At 38.0% G+C, this 16551-nt stretch overlaps 1 protein-coding gene across 1 annotated transcript in view; it reads right to left on the bottom strand.

The window, feature by feature from the left end:
- Positions 1–16551, bottom strand: part of HMCN1 (hemicentin 1) — a 379559-nt gene that overhangs the window by 149229 nt on the left and 213779 nt on the right. Inside the window, exons 23-30 of the mRNA XM_008145958.3 lie at positions 14413–14540; positions 12631–12903; positions 11658–11753; positions 10319–10513; positions 8379–8509; positions 8072–8219; positions 5831–5957; positions 2545–2699 (exon numbers count right to left, since the gene is read on the bottom strand). Of these exons, the coding sequence (XP_008144180.2) occupies positions 2545–2699; positions 5831–5957; positions 8072–8219; positions 8379–8509; positions 10319–10513; positions 11658–11753; positions 12631–12903; positions 14413–14540 (1253 nt within the window). The remainder of the gene's footprint in view (positions 1–2544; positions 2700–5830; positions 5958–8071; positions 8220–8378; positions 8510–10318; positions 10514–11657; positions 11754–12630; positions 12904–14412; positions 14541–16551) is intronic.

The following is a 16551-nucleotide window of genomic DNA, read 5'->3' as shown; positions in this document are numbered from 1 at the left end:
CAAATTTTTCTCACACATTATTTATGGCGAGATCTATTATACTTGGATTTTGACAAATTGACAGGTGTTAATGACATTACTTAGTTGGGTTTTTTTTGTTTGTTTGTTTATTTGAGGACTAAATGCTAACTCTGAAGAAAGTGAAGAATAGTCTGTATAAAAATTACCAACAAAAATGTTTTCTAAGAAGTTGAAAAAACATGAATCCATTATAATCTGAAGTGGAATCTGCTAAGATGTGTTAAAACTGATGGTAAAAGAAAACAATAACAAAAAAACTAAAATAAACTTACATTGGTAAAAATATGGGTGAGGCTGAAAAAGACTAAGACAGATTTACAAAGCTTATCCTATCTAATAAAGAGGGAATATGCTAATTGACCATCACTCCATCACAAAGATGGCTACACCCACAGCTGAGGCCAAGTTCCCATAAGGAGCCTTAACAAGCAATCAGCAGGGACCTGAGGCTATGTCCTCCTGCACCCAGCAGGGCTTGATAGGGATCTCAGGTCGCGCCCCCCACCCAGCAGGGCTTGACAGGGAACCTCAAGGTGCACTTCCTGTCCTGGTGCTGGGCTAGGGGACCTCAGGCTGCTTCCCCCGCCCCAGCGCCAGGCCAGGGACCTCGGATTGCACCCCCTGCCCGGCAGGGCTAGATAGGGGACCTCAGGCAGTGCCCCCCAGCCAGTGGGTCTTGACGGGGACCGGAGGCTGCACCCCCCCTGCCGGTGGGGCTTGACAGGGAACCTGAGGCTGTGCCCCCCTCCCAGTTCCGGGCCGGGGGACTTGAGGCTGCACCCCCCCGCCTGGCGGGGCTTGACGGGAGACCTCAGGCCATGCCACCCACCCAGCAGGGCTTGACAGGGGATCTCAGGCTGTGTCCCACACCTGGCAGGGCTTGATGGGGGACCTCAAGGCACAACCTCACCCTGGTCTGGGCTGGGGGACCTCAGGCCACGCCCCCCCGTCCTGGCGCCGGGCCAGGGGACCTGAGGCTACATTCCCTGCCCAGCGGAGCTTGACAAGAGTGGGAATGGCCGGGTCTGGATCTAGCCCAATGCGGGGGTGGACAGCCAGGTCTGGATCTCATGCGATTTTGAGGCAAATGTGGGTGGGCGGGGACTTGACTCTGGGTCCCATGGTGTGCTCCAGATTCTGACAAGAGGAAGGTTTTCATATACATTTTACTAATTTTCTTTCATCTCTGACACTTCTATTATAGAGAAAGGGCAAATAGCAATATTAAATTATTTCCTCTAATTAATCCCCTTTTAATGTGCATGAATTTCATGCACCAGGCCACTAGTTAAAATATAAGGCATCAAAAGTCTATCTTTATTGCTTATATTATTTATTAGCAAACACTGTGAAAAATATTAATATGTTATTGAACATATTGGTGTTCAAGGTATATTTTATTGGCTCTTATGAATTTAAACATCAGTAGTTTCATATTTTTTTTCAGAAGTAGAAGGTGTATAAAATCACTAATCCTACAATATAGTAGTTTAATTCCTTAATGGTGGTAAAGTTACATTATAATTTTTTGAACTTAAAACTTAGACTAAATTTATTTTCTGAATGAGAAGAATTGTCTTCAAATACGATTACTGAATACTGGAAGATTTTTGAAAATTAGTTTGGCTAAAAGCTTGATAATTTTTTTAAATGAATTCAGCCTAAATTAGCAGACAAAAACAACATTTAAGTGCAATATTTATACTGTGTTAGTCATTCTGTTGTTTGAATCACAAGAATGGTCAGCTGCACTCGATTCCACTACAAATTTGCAGTGGATATATTTTCTGAGCTCAAATTTCAGTTTCAGCAATGTTTGTCAGACCTTGATGCAAATGCAAATGATGAAGACTTTCTAAATCAGCTGGGTAGCCTAATTAGATGATACATCAATGAATCCAAAAACACAGGTTCAAACAACTGCCTATCCTCCATAAATGTTTTACAAAGGAATAGCATTTATAATTTAAAAGATTGTATTTGTGAAATTGAGAAAAATTACTCAAAGAACATTTCCAGTTGACAGTAGAACAGTATAACATCCATCTATTGCTTAAATTTGCCAAATAAATGCCACTTACAGTTTCAATTTAATTTATGTATACTTTTTCTGAGACCCCGTCCTTCTGTTTGTGAAAGGTTGTTAAAGAGAAAGGTTATAAACACATGCACATTAAAATGCACTGTGCCTTTTTAGAGGGTCTTTTTTTAAATATGTCCCTTTAAGGATGTAAACAATTGGTCTATGTATATACCAACCAATTAGGAAATCCATGACCTCTTAAGTGAGATCACATAAAAACCACTAAACCACTTGAAAAAAGTCCATACTTACTGATAAAATGCATTAAAATCGGATGCAACATTCTAGCCTAAAACACATAAAGACAGACTGTTTATTCTAAAGTAGCATTCTAAATTATTCAGTCTGAATAAAAGAACAGTTAATATTAGCGTGAACCCTGCTTTTCAATTTATACGGAGAACTAATACCAATGAAAAGCACAGGAAAGTCACACTCACTATGGACTGTCAGTTTTATATCCTTGGCTTGCTTGCCAGCTGCATTGGACACAGTACACTGGTAGCGCCCCTTGTCACTTCTCCGTGCATTCTTTAGATGTAAAACTTGTCCTCTGTCTAGAAGTTCAATATTAGGATCTCCCAAAAATAAAGGCCTAGAAAAAATAAAATTTTATTCCATGAGTCCATTTTTATTTTCCTATATTTCCTCTCTTCTTAATCACAACAAAAATCATTGTCAAATGAGGTTAAAAATCAACGTTGAATTTTTTAGTATAAATCTTTTTTAAAAAATGATGTGATTAGTACTCCTACTGAGAAGAATGGAATTATTAAACCACTTCACTAATGCAAGTGAGATAATTGTCACTTTAAGATGAAGAGTTTCTTCATTTTGAACTTAAAGTGTTGAATAATATTAATAGAAAACTGGCAGTATCATTATCTACATCAGTCATTCATCCCTCCCTCTTTTTCTTCTTCTGGTTGTTTTGCTTTTGTTTTGTTTTTTTTTTGGGGGGGAGTGGTGTTTGCACAGCCAATATTTCTACTATCATTTAGAAAAGAAAAACCAAGAGTATAGGAGCTTCAGGCCAAGCAATATCATTTTTGAACCAATTATCACTATATCAATATCTGGAAAAGTATTCACAATAGAAAAAATGGTTATTACTTACTAAAGGCAATGACCAGGACAACTTTTCTAAAAAGTAGATATTATAGTAAATATGAATGGTTTTTTATTCATAAATACCGAGAGATATTTATGACAAAAGCAGCTCATATATAGTTGTCCAGGAAGTCTTTTTCTGCTATACCGAGCCATTTACTGACTCTTAAATGTTCACTTTATACAACTGGTAACAGCTTTACTTAATACTCAAAGCATCATGGTTATTAAAGTCTATGATATCCCAAGAGTCATCTCTTTAAAAATCCATTGATCTTCTTTTTAGGAATACTCACAGCTAGTTTTTAAAAAGTTGCAGTGACTTAACAGGATACCTAATTAGAAGCATTGCTATATTAATAAGCCACTAGTCAGGCTACAAGATTAAATGGAAACACATTTAATTTCTTTGCTAGCATCCCTTACTACTTCTTGCATGACATTTTGTATAAAGTTTTCAAAAGTTAAGAGAATAAAGTACTTAGTTTAATGCATTTTAACTGTTTAAGGAAGTGAATGCCTGATACGGTTATTCAAATTTAAGTAACTTAAAGAAGTTTTACTAATGGTTAATTATGCAAGTAACATAATAATTTAAAGAAGTAAAAAAATGTAAGCATTATAATAAGGAAAGGGCTTCTTGGTTTATTATCCCTAATGTGAGTCTTCTCTCTAGACCTCTCACCATTATCAGTTTGGTTTGCATTCTCCCACGTTTTCCTAAATATTTTCACCCATAAATGTATTTCCAAGGGAATCTAACGTTTTTGTACATAAATAGCATTGTGTTCTTGTTCTACTTTTTACTCAATAATAGCTATGGAGATATTGTTGGTACACAGAGTTTGATCTTACTCTTTTTAACTGCTGCACAGTGTTTCCTAATATGACGGTGTCGTGTCATGAGTTATCTACCCATTTTCCTAATGTGGTGCTTTAGGCAGTTCTTGCTTTTCTGCCATCACAGCTTTGCAGGGAATATCACCGAGATATTATCATCGAGGGAGAAAATCCACATGCAAAGGCCATCCTGTGGACACCATGGCTGCTTCCCGCTCTAGATGCTGAAGGTGTAATTGCTCCATGACAGCACAGGAGCATTCCCAATCTTCTCTTTTTAAAAAATATATTTTTATTGATTTCAGAGAGAGGAAGGGAGAACGAGAGATAGAAACACCACTGATGAGAGAGAATCATTGATCGGCTGCCTCCTGCATGCCCCCCACTAGGGATGGAGCCCACAACCCGGGCATGTGCCCTGACCAAGAATTGAACTGTGACCTCCTGGTTCATAGGTCGACGCTCAACCACTGAGCCACACCAGTCAGGCTAGAGCGTTCAAATCTTAATAGCACCAGTGTCTTAACCACATGATACATAATTAGAAGCATTGCTATATTAATAAGCCAGTAGTACCTTTCATAGTACCAGTTCACATTCTCTAGCAAATAGATGATATTTTTCAAATTTCACCTTTTTATTTTTGCCTGGCTTGTGAATAATAAAATCATATGATTTTTATGTACATTCTCCAAATTATTGAGGGTGAGCATCTTCTAATACATTTATTACTTACTTAATATATTTTTAATTGCCTGTTTGTACCCTCCATCCATTATTCTATACTGTTGTTTGGCTTACTGATCTTTAAAAAGTTTGCATACAATCCTTTATATACACTGGAAAGTTTTTCTCTTGGCTGCTTAGGTCTTAGACACCTGCTCTGAGGAACTACTCTAATACATGAATTGTGACCATGCCATGAGAAATGAACTCTCACGAGCAATACAAATCATGCAGTTATATCAGTGTGGGCAAACCTCAGCAGACCTTGAACTTGAAGTCTACGAAACATCTTACTGCTCTTCCATGGTTGTTCCTTTTTGCCTGTACAGAGAACTAGCTTAAGTATTCCTATCTTGCTGTTGTAAACAATTTTTTTTTCTTTTTCCTTTTCCTTTTTTTTTATTTTGTTAATCCTCACCCAAGTATATTTCCATTGCTTTTTAGAGAGAGTGGAAGGGAGAGACAGAGGGAGGGAGGGAACAAGAGAAGGAGCAAGAAAGAAAGAGAGAAAGAGCGAGCGCGATGTGAGAGAGATACATCAATTGGCTGCCTCCTGCATACCTTGACCAGGGCCAGGTATTGAACCTGCAACCCAGATATGTGCCCTTGACCAGGAATTGAACCTCTGACCCCTGGGTGCTCAGATCGGCACTCTAGCCATTGAGCAACACTGGCCAGGGCAACACATTTTCTTTTTAAATAATTCAAACAATTCCCATATCAAAGCAAAATCACTTCTGCATTTGGAAGTTACATTTTTTTATTTTTAAAAAAATTCTTAGCCTGTGGAAAGACTACTTCATGTATATATAATAAACTTGAGTTTCATATGATTCTAAAATAAAATCCCCAGCAATTATAAAGAGTCTTGTAATTCATAAGAACGAAAGGTATTGTAAGGCTTTGAGACCACTTTTTGAGCAATATTGTCTTCTGTCATGCGCATTCAATAATAGTCCGTGAGGTAAAATAATTAAGAGAAAATCCATATGCGTTTACACATCGATTTCCTATATATACCATTGTAACAAATACAGAAAAGATACTCACTTGCCATCTTTGAACCAGTCAATCACTGGGAAGGGAGTGCCCTTGACCTGGCATTCAAGGCTGGTGTCGTGGCTGAGGACAACTGAGACTTCATTGGGGGAGTTGGCACCTATTATGGTGGGTGGGACTTAAAGACATATTATCATGAAAATCTATAACTTTGCAAAAAGAGTGGGGGGAAGGAGATCAGATGATCAATGATTTCTACAGTATTTCAATAAGATCTTACTGTTAAACATATCACAGAATAATCTTTTTTCATATCACATTTAACCAAATGTTAAATTCAAGTTCAGGAATACATTCATGAAAGACTTGATAGCAGGACAATTCTTGGTAGTACAAAACTCATTTTGCTCATTTTGAGGAGTATTAAATCCATGTACAGAAGGAGTTTAGAATATGAGTGAGTAGTGAAGCTCAGACAATTTACTACTGCTATACATTTTAATGAATGACATAACCAATGTCAATCTTATAATGGGTGTTCAGATTTTACATATCACACCATAGTCCTGCTTAAAATATATCACCCCTGTCTCTTTTACAGGGCTCCTACGCTAAAACTGGATCTGAGCATAGTGTTGGCTCTGCTAGTTTTTATTCTCAGAATTATCAAACATATTGAAGAGTTCCTGTACACTGTCCTGACCTTCGAATCTTCTCCCTTCACATCGTGCTAAGGCAATGGTCGGCAAACTCATTAGTCAACAGAGCCAAATATCAACAGTACAACGATTGAAATTTCTTTTGAGAGCCAAATTTTTTAAACTTAAACTTCTAATGCCACTTCTTCAAAATAGACTCGCCCAGGCCGTGGTATTTTGTGGAAGAGCCACACTCAAGGGGCCAAAGAGCCGCATGTGGCTCTCGAGCTGCGGTTTGCCGACCACTGTGCTAAGGTGCCTGGTTCTTCATCTTCAGGGAAATGAAGGGTTTCATCTCCAGCTGTTAAAGGGTTTCAGTAAGGGAGGAATAAAATCAGATTTGTGTTTTAAAATCATGCTGGCTGTTGCATAAAGAGTGGATTCCCATGGCAAAGAGTGGATGATGGGGTGAGTTAGGAGGCTATTATATGGTATTAACGCAGCTTATAAATGATACCTTCACAGTGGAAATAGAAAGGAGTAAATAATTTAACATGGAATTAGGAAATAGACTTAAGAGGATGTAGGTTTAAGAAGTAGGGGAGACGGAGGTAGGAAGGAGTACCAGGTTCTGGCAGAAGTGAGGGGATGGGTGGAGGTACTGGTCACTATGATAGGAATCACCACAGGTGACCACAACAGACATTCGTTGAGACCACTCAGTTCACCATGCCAGAAAAGTCTGAGCTGGAGATAAAAATGTGGGAGTCCTCAGCACAGACAAAATTCAAAGCAAATGTCAAGAGAAATGATGCCAATAGGACTAATGGCAGAAAACATTACTTAGATTTTATAGCCTATACTTAAATATAATAATGGTAATGTTGGTACAGGAAATGCAAAGTACTTCAGACTTTGAGAAGTTTAGTGAGAAAGATTAATTTTATATTATAAACAGTTTTGTATGGTAATTTTAATGCAGCATCATTCCTACTTCCACCCCAGACTTATCAATCATATGCCCATTTTGGTGAGCAAAATACTGAGAAGAGAGGAAGTCATGTTATCACTATGTAAACTCAAACTGGCAAATATAATTTCACACACTAAACTATAAAATTTTAAATTTATGATTACTACTTAAAAATTAAAAATGTTTTCTAACCCAATTGATTACAGTTATTACCTGTTCTCAGAATTCTCCCCCATTAATTAGAATCAGAGCTGAGGTGATTTAGTTACAAAAATTAATTAGAATGCAGGGAATGGTGCATTTTCTATCATCCAAGTTCAAGTACAACCTAGTAGCTTCTGAAGATGTCAACAGCCTGAATGGTACTTACTCTGCCTCATCCTACACAGTTACTACCCAGAGAAACACCTAACTGGAGAAATTGACAAGTGTTGTAATTTACTATTTTATGTATAAGCTAGTACCAAAAACCCACAGATGGCTCTGTGTGATAAATAATAATACCTTTTAAATCTCCATACAATATGGTTCTGTTCAACAAATATTAATGACAAAAATAATGATAGATTGATAGGAAGATATTTATCCTATCAATTTATTTTTCTCTTTACTCTTTCAGTCAGCTCTATCGTATGGAAGAAATGCATCTGATTTGTAGTGTTAAAAGAATGTTTTCCTTACCTAGCACATCGATGTTAAAGTACTTCTGAGAGGAGCCTGCAACATTAACTGCTTTGCAGGAGTATCTTCCCGCATCCTTTGGAGTGGCTTTGAAGAGCTTTAATATCTTCCCGTTGTTCACAATCTGAATAGTGCTGCTTTCAGTCACCTTTAAGGGCCAAAATGCTCAGTGTTATTTCCAATCCCAATTAGGATGCATAATCAAAAATTCAAGTACAGTTTTCATATTATTATTAAGAAGAACGTCTCATCTGAATGATGTCTTTCAGAGGCAAGGAATGACGAATATTTGGATGTCTCCACTTACCTGGACATCATCTTTGTACCACATGATGATGGGAGAGGGAGTACCTTCAACTTCACAGAAGAGATTGGTCAGCTGATTGACCAACACGGACACATTTGTTACTTGTTCTTTATCTTTAATTACTGGAGGAACTGCAAAAAGAGAGGAGTCATGGCTACATACACTTATAATAAATATTACTTATAAAGTTTCTTTGCTCAGGCCTTTAGTAAGCAAATTCTATCAGATTTGTGCTTTAAAACCAGCTGGTCATATTGTAAGCACATGCCTTAATAGAAAATGAAAAGTCTTGACCAATGTATTTATTATAAGTAATCCTTATTGAATTTTTCTTTTTCAGAGTTTTGACCTGAGGATACACTTCAGGATAAATTGAAGGGAGAACCTATTTATTCTACAAATCACTTAAAATACAAATCACTAGTGTCTTAATTAAGTCAAGTGGGCCTCATTACTTTCCTGACATAAGTGAATATGGCCCAGGGTCTATGGAAGCCAATATCCATCAAATTTTAAAAGGTACACAGCTTTGACAAAATGACAAAAGTACAAGATTTTCATTGAAGTGTTACTTATAATAGCAAAAAAATGGTAATCTAAATGTTCATCATTAATAGAGAAAGGTTAAGTAAATAGTGGCATAGCCATAAAGTGTAGGTATAAATAAGGGTTAGGAATATTGAATAATCTCAAAGATAGATTGTTTTAGCAATACAGACAAGGTGAAGAGTAATGGATATAAAATGAGGATAGCCCTAGCTGGTTTGGCTCAGTGGAGAGAGTGTCAGCCTGTGAACTGAAGGGTCCCAGCTTTGATTACGGTCAAGGGCACATGCCCAGGTTGTGGGCTTGATCCCCAGTAGGGGGCGTGCAGGAGGCAGCTGATCAATGATTCCCTCTCATCATTGATGTTTCTCTCTCTTTCCCTCTTCCTTCCTCTCTAAAATCAATAAAAATATATTTAAAATATAAATACATAAAAAGAAGAAAGAAAGGAAGAAAGGAAAAAAGAAAAGAAAATAAAGGAAGGAAGGAAGAAAATGAGGATAGCCCTGTCGGTGTGCTCAGTGGTTAGAGTGTTGGCCCGTGCCGGAAGGTTCTGGGGTTTGATTCCTGGTAAAGAGCATGTAACTGGGTTGTGGGATCATTTCTTGGCCCCAGTCAGGGCGTATGTGGGAGGCAGCCAATAAATGTCTCTGTCTCTCTCTCTCTCTCTGTCTCTCTCTCCCCCCCCTCCCTTCCTTCCAATTTTTCTAGAAATTGATGGAAAATATATCCTCAGGTGAGGATTAACCAAAAATAAAATAAAATAAAATGAGGACAAAAATGTATATATATTTCTTTGCATATGTATAAATATCTCTGGGAAGATACACACACGTACATATAAAGCTAATGACCTTCTTTGGTCCTAGGGAGGATTAGTAGATGACTCAGCTCCTGGTCATGGCACTTTTGACTATATATATTTTTCTACCATTTGAATTTTGAATGACATAGGTGAAGAGATTAAGCAAAGAAAATAAACAAACTCATAGACACAGACAACAGTATCATGATTACCAGAGGGAAAGGGGGGTGAGGGGAAGAAGAGGGTAAAGGGAGGATAAATGGTGATGGAAGAGACTTGACTTGGGGTGGTAAATGCATAACACAATATACAGATGATGTATTATAGAACTGTACACCTGAAACCTATATAATTTTATTAACCAATATCACACCAATAAATTCAATAAAAATTTTTAAAAAATAATAATTACAATAAAAAATTATGTTTTAATCAAATCAATCAATAAATATAACCAGATCACCAGTTTTGTTTGATAACATTTCTATTCACATTACATAATACTACACTGAGAGAATAACTTATATATAATAATTTGAAAATGTCACATATTCAAGTATGTGATTTTAGCATTTTTATCTGTATTTACCATGGACTTTGAGGTTATATTTTTTTTCTGTGGTCCCAGCTTCATTGACTACTACACAGATGTACTCCCCATTGTCATATGGTGTAACCGAAGCAATAACCAACATTGTGCCTTCATCCAAGATAGAAATACCGGGCTCTCTGCCTGTCAGCTCTCTACCATTCCGTAACCATTTGATGGTTGGTTTGGGAGTACCTAAAAAAGGAATTAAAGCCTTGTAATATTTTACAACAAAATTAGTAATCACTATTAAAGATCCAGTATACTACGAGGAAATAATTTGTACCCTAGTGTATATGCACTTTCAAGATAATTTCCCCTGGCATGGGTACCTCTAATTCCTGATTAGTCTTAAGAGACCTATGATCTCTAGTGTAGAGTCTGATCAAAGTTATTTTTATCAAGACATTCAGATGACAGTAAGAAAAGCATTTTCTTGTAAGTCATGGCGCTTAGTGGGAAAAACTATATTAATCAAATAGACTAGATATATGAGGAGTTTTTGGTTGAAAATAAAAGAAGAGGTAAAATAAGATACTATCCTATATAATAAAAGGATAATAAGCAAATTGACCCTAATGGCAGAACGACCAGAACGACCACTCGACCAATCACTGTGAGGTGCACTGACCACCTTTCTATCCTTTTCCCCAACCAGCAGGCTCTTATCACCTGATGGCGAACAGGAAACCAGGGGTGGATGATGGGGGATGTGGGCGGTGCCAGGCCACACATAGAGGGTGACCCACAGTGGGGGCGGGGCCAGCATGCGGGTGGGAATGGCTGACCTCTCGGTTCCTCCCCCCAGCTGGCAGGCTCCGATCACCCGATGGCAAATGGGGAACTGGGGTTGGGTGGAGGCAGGGGGCAGGGCCGGCTGCAGGCAGCCGGGGAAGATGGCCCTGATTGTAGGCCAGGCCTAGGGACTGTACCCATGCACGAATTTCGTGCACCGGGCCTCTAGTCAAAGGAATAAACACGAAGATTGCTCAACCAAATAGACTCCATAAGTGATGTAATAAAATGCTTTATAATTCACATTTTAAATAGGCCTGATAGAATAGAGATGAGAAGTAATGGGAAAGAGCATGAACTATATGGAAGACATACTAAATGAGGCAAGTGTGAAGGAGTAGAAGGTCTTTTCATTGAAGGAAATAAAATACCTGAGAGGGAAAAACTCCTATTCAAATAGCTGTTATTTGAAAGAGGGATTACTTTCTATTATGCCCAGATATTATAACAAGCACTCACAAGTGGGATTTTATGAACTGTGGGCTCAGTGTAGAAGGAACAATATGACATTATGCCAATGCCCATATGTCTGAGTGGTACACACCTTTTGCAGGACATGGAAATGCAATGCGCTGATTGGCCACTCTTTCTTGGAATGGGGTGTTATATGGAGGTTCCAGATCTTCCAGTGTAGGGGGCTCTATTAGAAAAATAAATGTATTGTCTCAGACTTGGACAAAGTACTAAGTACCATGCTAAGTTCGATACCTACTTACTACTTATCTTTCCTTCTTGCCTTTGCATTGGTATTCTCCCTGACCAGGAATGTTCTTTGCCCCGATTTCCACATGGCTGGTTCCTTAGAGTCAACAAGATCTCACCCTAAATATCACCTCCTCACAGGAGGCCTACCTGACAATCCAATCTAACATAGCCAACTGCTAGGAGCATCACCCTATTTTAATTTTCCACCCAGCACTTATATGATCCATGTTTTTGTTGATTTGTTTGCTTGTTCTCTGCCTATTCACAGTGGAACAGCTCATAAAAGCAGGTGCTTTGCCGTTGTCACGACTTTCTCCTCACTGCCAAAAACAGGACAGCCACTTGGTAGGAGCTGGATAAATATTTGTAGCTTGAAGGAACAATTAAACCCTCTAAACAATTAAGGCCAACATCATTACAGCGAACCGTGGAACTAGATTTTCTAGGGATCAATACTGAGCGCACCGTACCACTATCAGGCGAGATCCTACTCCAACTCACTCTGTCCAAAATTTCTCCCAAACCAAAGACAGTGGGTGGGGCAGTGATCTGGGACTGATGCCATCATCTCATTCATGGCAATTTCATTTTCAAAGGTAAACATACAAAAATGGAGGTTGGTTTAGTAACAGCAGGGTTTCGTTTCTTTCTAGAATGGCTCTCCTTTCAAAGTTGAGTCAAGAGTCATATACAGAAATCTTCTGAAAGTGATCCAAGACTATCCAGGACTATATATTTTGTATGTAGTCTCCAGCCATTTTCTCACACTCCCAACCCCCACCATACATGTATCTCCCTATGCCCCAAATCACCTTGGACGTGGAGTGTTATCTCTGTTTCATCGCTGCCTGCTATGTTAGCAGCAACACATGTGTATACTCCGGCATCTGAGAGCATGGCTTGGTTGATGCTTAACATTCCACCTGGATGGCTAATATGCTGGACTCCATCAACCAGCACGGCGCTTCCACCCTTAAACCAGGTGATTACAGGAAGAGGCGTCCCTTGAGCATTGCACGGAATGTCCGCTCTTTGGCCAACTCGGACTTTCAGAAGTTTAGGGCCACGCTGTATCTTTGGAGGAACTGGAAACAACAACTGAGTATCCATAATTCAATTCTTAAAAATCCCCTTCCTTTTCTCACTTTAAATGAGAGCTCCTTACCAAGAGGCAGGATGACAAACTGGAATAACCTCAGGATGTGGACCCAGGCTCAGGCCACTTACTAACTCTGTGCTCTAGGGCAAGCTGGTCCATTTCCCGAGGCCTGTTTGTTTCCTAAGCCAAATAACCGCTCCCACACCAGTCCACTGCAAGGACTATGGGACATAATGCATGTATAACGCCTTGTTCTAAACTTGAGAGAGAGCACTTAAAAATGTTAGATTTCCTTTAATCTGTAGATAACTTAAGGTTTAAAACCCTATTAAAAGGTGACCGAGATCATTTCTATAATATAAGAGACTGAAACAAAAAGCATTTCTCTCTAAATATCCTTAATTTTTGTTCTCTTTGTGGAAGCTTGAGCCAGACAGGAAGACAAGGTTCTCATGAAGGGCTCCGCTAATTTCAGAGAAGAAAATCAAGATCAAGTCTCCATTATTTCTCTTTACCTGCCCTTCTATAGGAATTTAAATGAGATAACTTACCAAAGCACTGGCATGTATTACTGGGTTCCACATACATGCAAGTATGTGCTATAGAATCAAAGAGACCCATAGGGATATAATCAGGATTAATATACCTTATCCCCCTAAAAAAACACACACTCATCTGTCCTTTCTTTTAAACTTAATACTTAACCAATACTTTCTATAGGTTGTTACTAACAAGAAGCCTATTAGTTTGATAGTATTATTGTCATTGTTTCATGAAGGAGAAAACTAAAGACAAGAGAGGTAAGGTAATATGCCTAGTTCCCTAGGACTAGTAAATGGAGAACTCTCATCGGATTTCAAATCCCAGGACCAATAGGATGCTAATGTAGTAATTAGTCTGAGAGTGAAATCAAGTCAATACTATCTGAGGAAATTTCTTCTACTTGAATACCCAGCACCTACACAAGGCCTGGCTTAGCGTATGTACTCGCTACCAGTAAGTATGCTTTGGCTGAATGAATAACTGAACAGACTATGATAAACTGAGGGAATAAAGCAGGCTAATTAGTTTTAAAGTAGTTAAAAAATCTAGGAAGCAGAATGTTTTCAGTCGCTGAACCCTTTGAATAGTGAAAATGACCATTTAACTACTATTAAATTCTTTCTTGAGAACTCACATTCACTTCAAAAAGCCACCAGTCTGAACACATTTTTATTACTGCGCTTCAAAAATAGTCAAAGGTCACCATAGACACCTAATATAATTGAGATCCAAGAATTTAATATTGTTCATTTGAGGGAAAAGGGGAGAGTTGTTTACAGATGGCAGATACACTTTTCAGAGTCAGTGAAAGAAAATCACATCTCAGATTTAAAAATATTTTTTTCTCTAATTATTCTATGTATAATTTGGAGGTTATCTATCAAAGAAACTAGGAAGATGGAGCTCCCTGAGGCCAGTACACAGATGTCTACGCCTTCATTTCAGAACTCACCGTGAACACTTAATTTAACAGACTGAGTCACGTTCCCAGCAATGTTTGTGGCAACGCAGAGATACATCCCACTGTCTGAAACGCGGGTCTCTGTGATCTTCATTGAGCCAGAAGGGAGGAATGTGTGTCTAAAAGAAAGAAACCACACAGTTGACTACAGAACACAAGAATTTAAATACCCCCCTAAGCATTGTGGAATTACTACTCTGCAAGCAGGTTTTGAAACTGTTTTCCCAGCTATAATGTCTTTTTATACACCTTAAAAGTCAGCTTAGATGCATAATTATCTTGTATAGTCTGTATGATGCTCTTGCAAATACAAAATCAGTTTTCTTTTTCTTTTAAACCTAACCTAATGGTCTGAAATCATCAAGTAACTGCACATCTCTGGTTTATCAAGCTGCAGGTATACAAAGCAAATGTATATTTTAGTAAATTGATATATTTTGAATACTTTATTCTTTTTCTACAAATTTATTTAAAATTTTAGTGTGCTAAAATCCAGACAAAAGAAGGTACATGTGTAATTCTCAAATATATATTGAATATATTCCTCCTATAGAACCATAATGTAGTTGGGTGAACCAGACCCACATACAAAAACTTTATTATATTAACTGAACTAAAAACTTTATTCTATTAATTGTAATAAAAACCAGAGACAACAAACAAAGGAATGTTAGTAAGAACAAAGGCCCAATTCGCACATTCAACAAGAAACAGATCAGTCACCGAGAACTGTGCAAGGTGTTTAAAGAGGCAATTCTTAGATAACACCAACGGCTAACAAGCAAGTGGGAGCCTTCTGGGCTCCTGGGAAGTCAGTCCCATGAAACCAAGACAGAGGCCAGATATCATTGCACAGCCATCTGACTGGCAAAGATTGTAAGCCAGTCAACACCATGCACTGATTATGATGTGGAAACAGGTACACCTAGATCCTATTGGTGGGAGAGCTAACCAGTACTACCCCTTTGGAGAGCAATTCAGCCATGTCTACAAAGCTGAAAACAGGAATTCCTTCTGACTGGAAACTGTAGTGCTAGGTACAGGTCGTAAAGAAACGCATGCATGTGCATATATAGAGAGACATATAGAAAGATAATCACTGAAAAGTCTTGTTTGTAAAACCAAAATAAATAAAATAAAGAAAAAAGGAAAGAAATGGAAAGCAAACAAGAACATGCATGCCCATAAATAGGGAAAGGTATATACAAAATGTAGAAAATACATATGGTAGTTAAGTTAAATAAACTAAATCTATATGTATAAAAGTGGGTCGACATTAAAGTAATAATATATAATATTATTAATATAATAATATATAATAATACATAACATGTTACAGTGGCAAATGAAAAACACTCAAAACAACATTTAAAACACAGGCCCTGGCCAGTGTGGCTCAGTTGGTTGGAGTGTGGAGTGCCATCCTGAACACCAGAAGGTGGAGGATTCCTGGTCAGGGCACATACCCAGGTTGTGGGTCACATCCCTGGATAGGGCATTTGTGGGTGGCAACTGATCAGTGTTTCTCTCTCACATCTATGTTTCTCGCTCTCTCTCTCTCTCTCTCTCTCTCTCTCTCTCTCTCTCTCTGCCTGTCACTCTAAAATAAAATAAAAATCAAACACAGAAAACAATATTATATTCTATACTATGTATGTGTAGGATGCACACCAAGTCTATGGCAGTGCTTATCCTGGGAAGAAAGAAGAGATTAAGGAGGGGAACAATGAAACTTCAACTTCAACTTTTATCTATAAGAGTATTTCTTTTCTTAGAAACTACTCAAAGCAAATATTTTTTCAAAGAAATAGTAAAATTATGCAAAGTTCTTCTTGCTTATCTTTTCTCTCATTAGTGGAAGCGAAACTACAGTAGCATGAATTTATATCTTCACAACTATGCATCAATAAGTGTAATAGACAATAGCAAAAGGCTATAATTCTTATTCCACCAGTAACTTTTGGCATAATATTGAATTAGAATAGTCACTGCTATCATTTTTTTCGAACTAGAGACAAGGAGTGTGGAATATACATTATCTTATATAATCCTTCAGGGAAGTATGATCCCCATTTTATAAACAACAAATCTGAGGCGCAGAGAGATCCAGCGGAAAAACTGCCAAAAGTT

This window comes from Eptesicus fuscus, chromosome 22, assembly GCF_027574615.1.
Source record: "Eptesicus fuscus isolate TK198812 chromosome 22, DD_ASM_mEF_20220401, whole genome shotgun sequence".
Lineage (NCBI taxonomy): Eukaryota > Metazoa > Chordata > Mammalia > Chiroptera > Vespertilionidae > Eptesicus > Eptesicus fuscus.
This window is presented reverse-complemented; position numbering and strand designations above follow the sequence as displayed.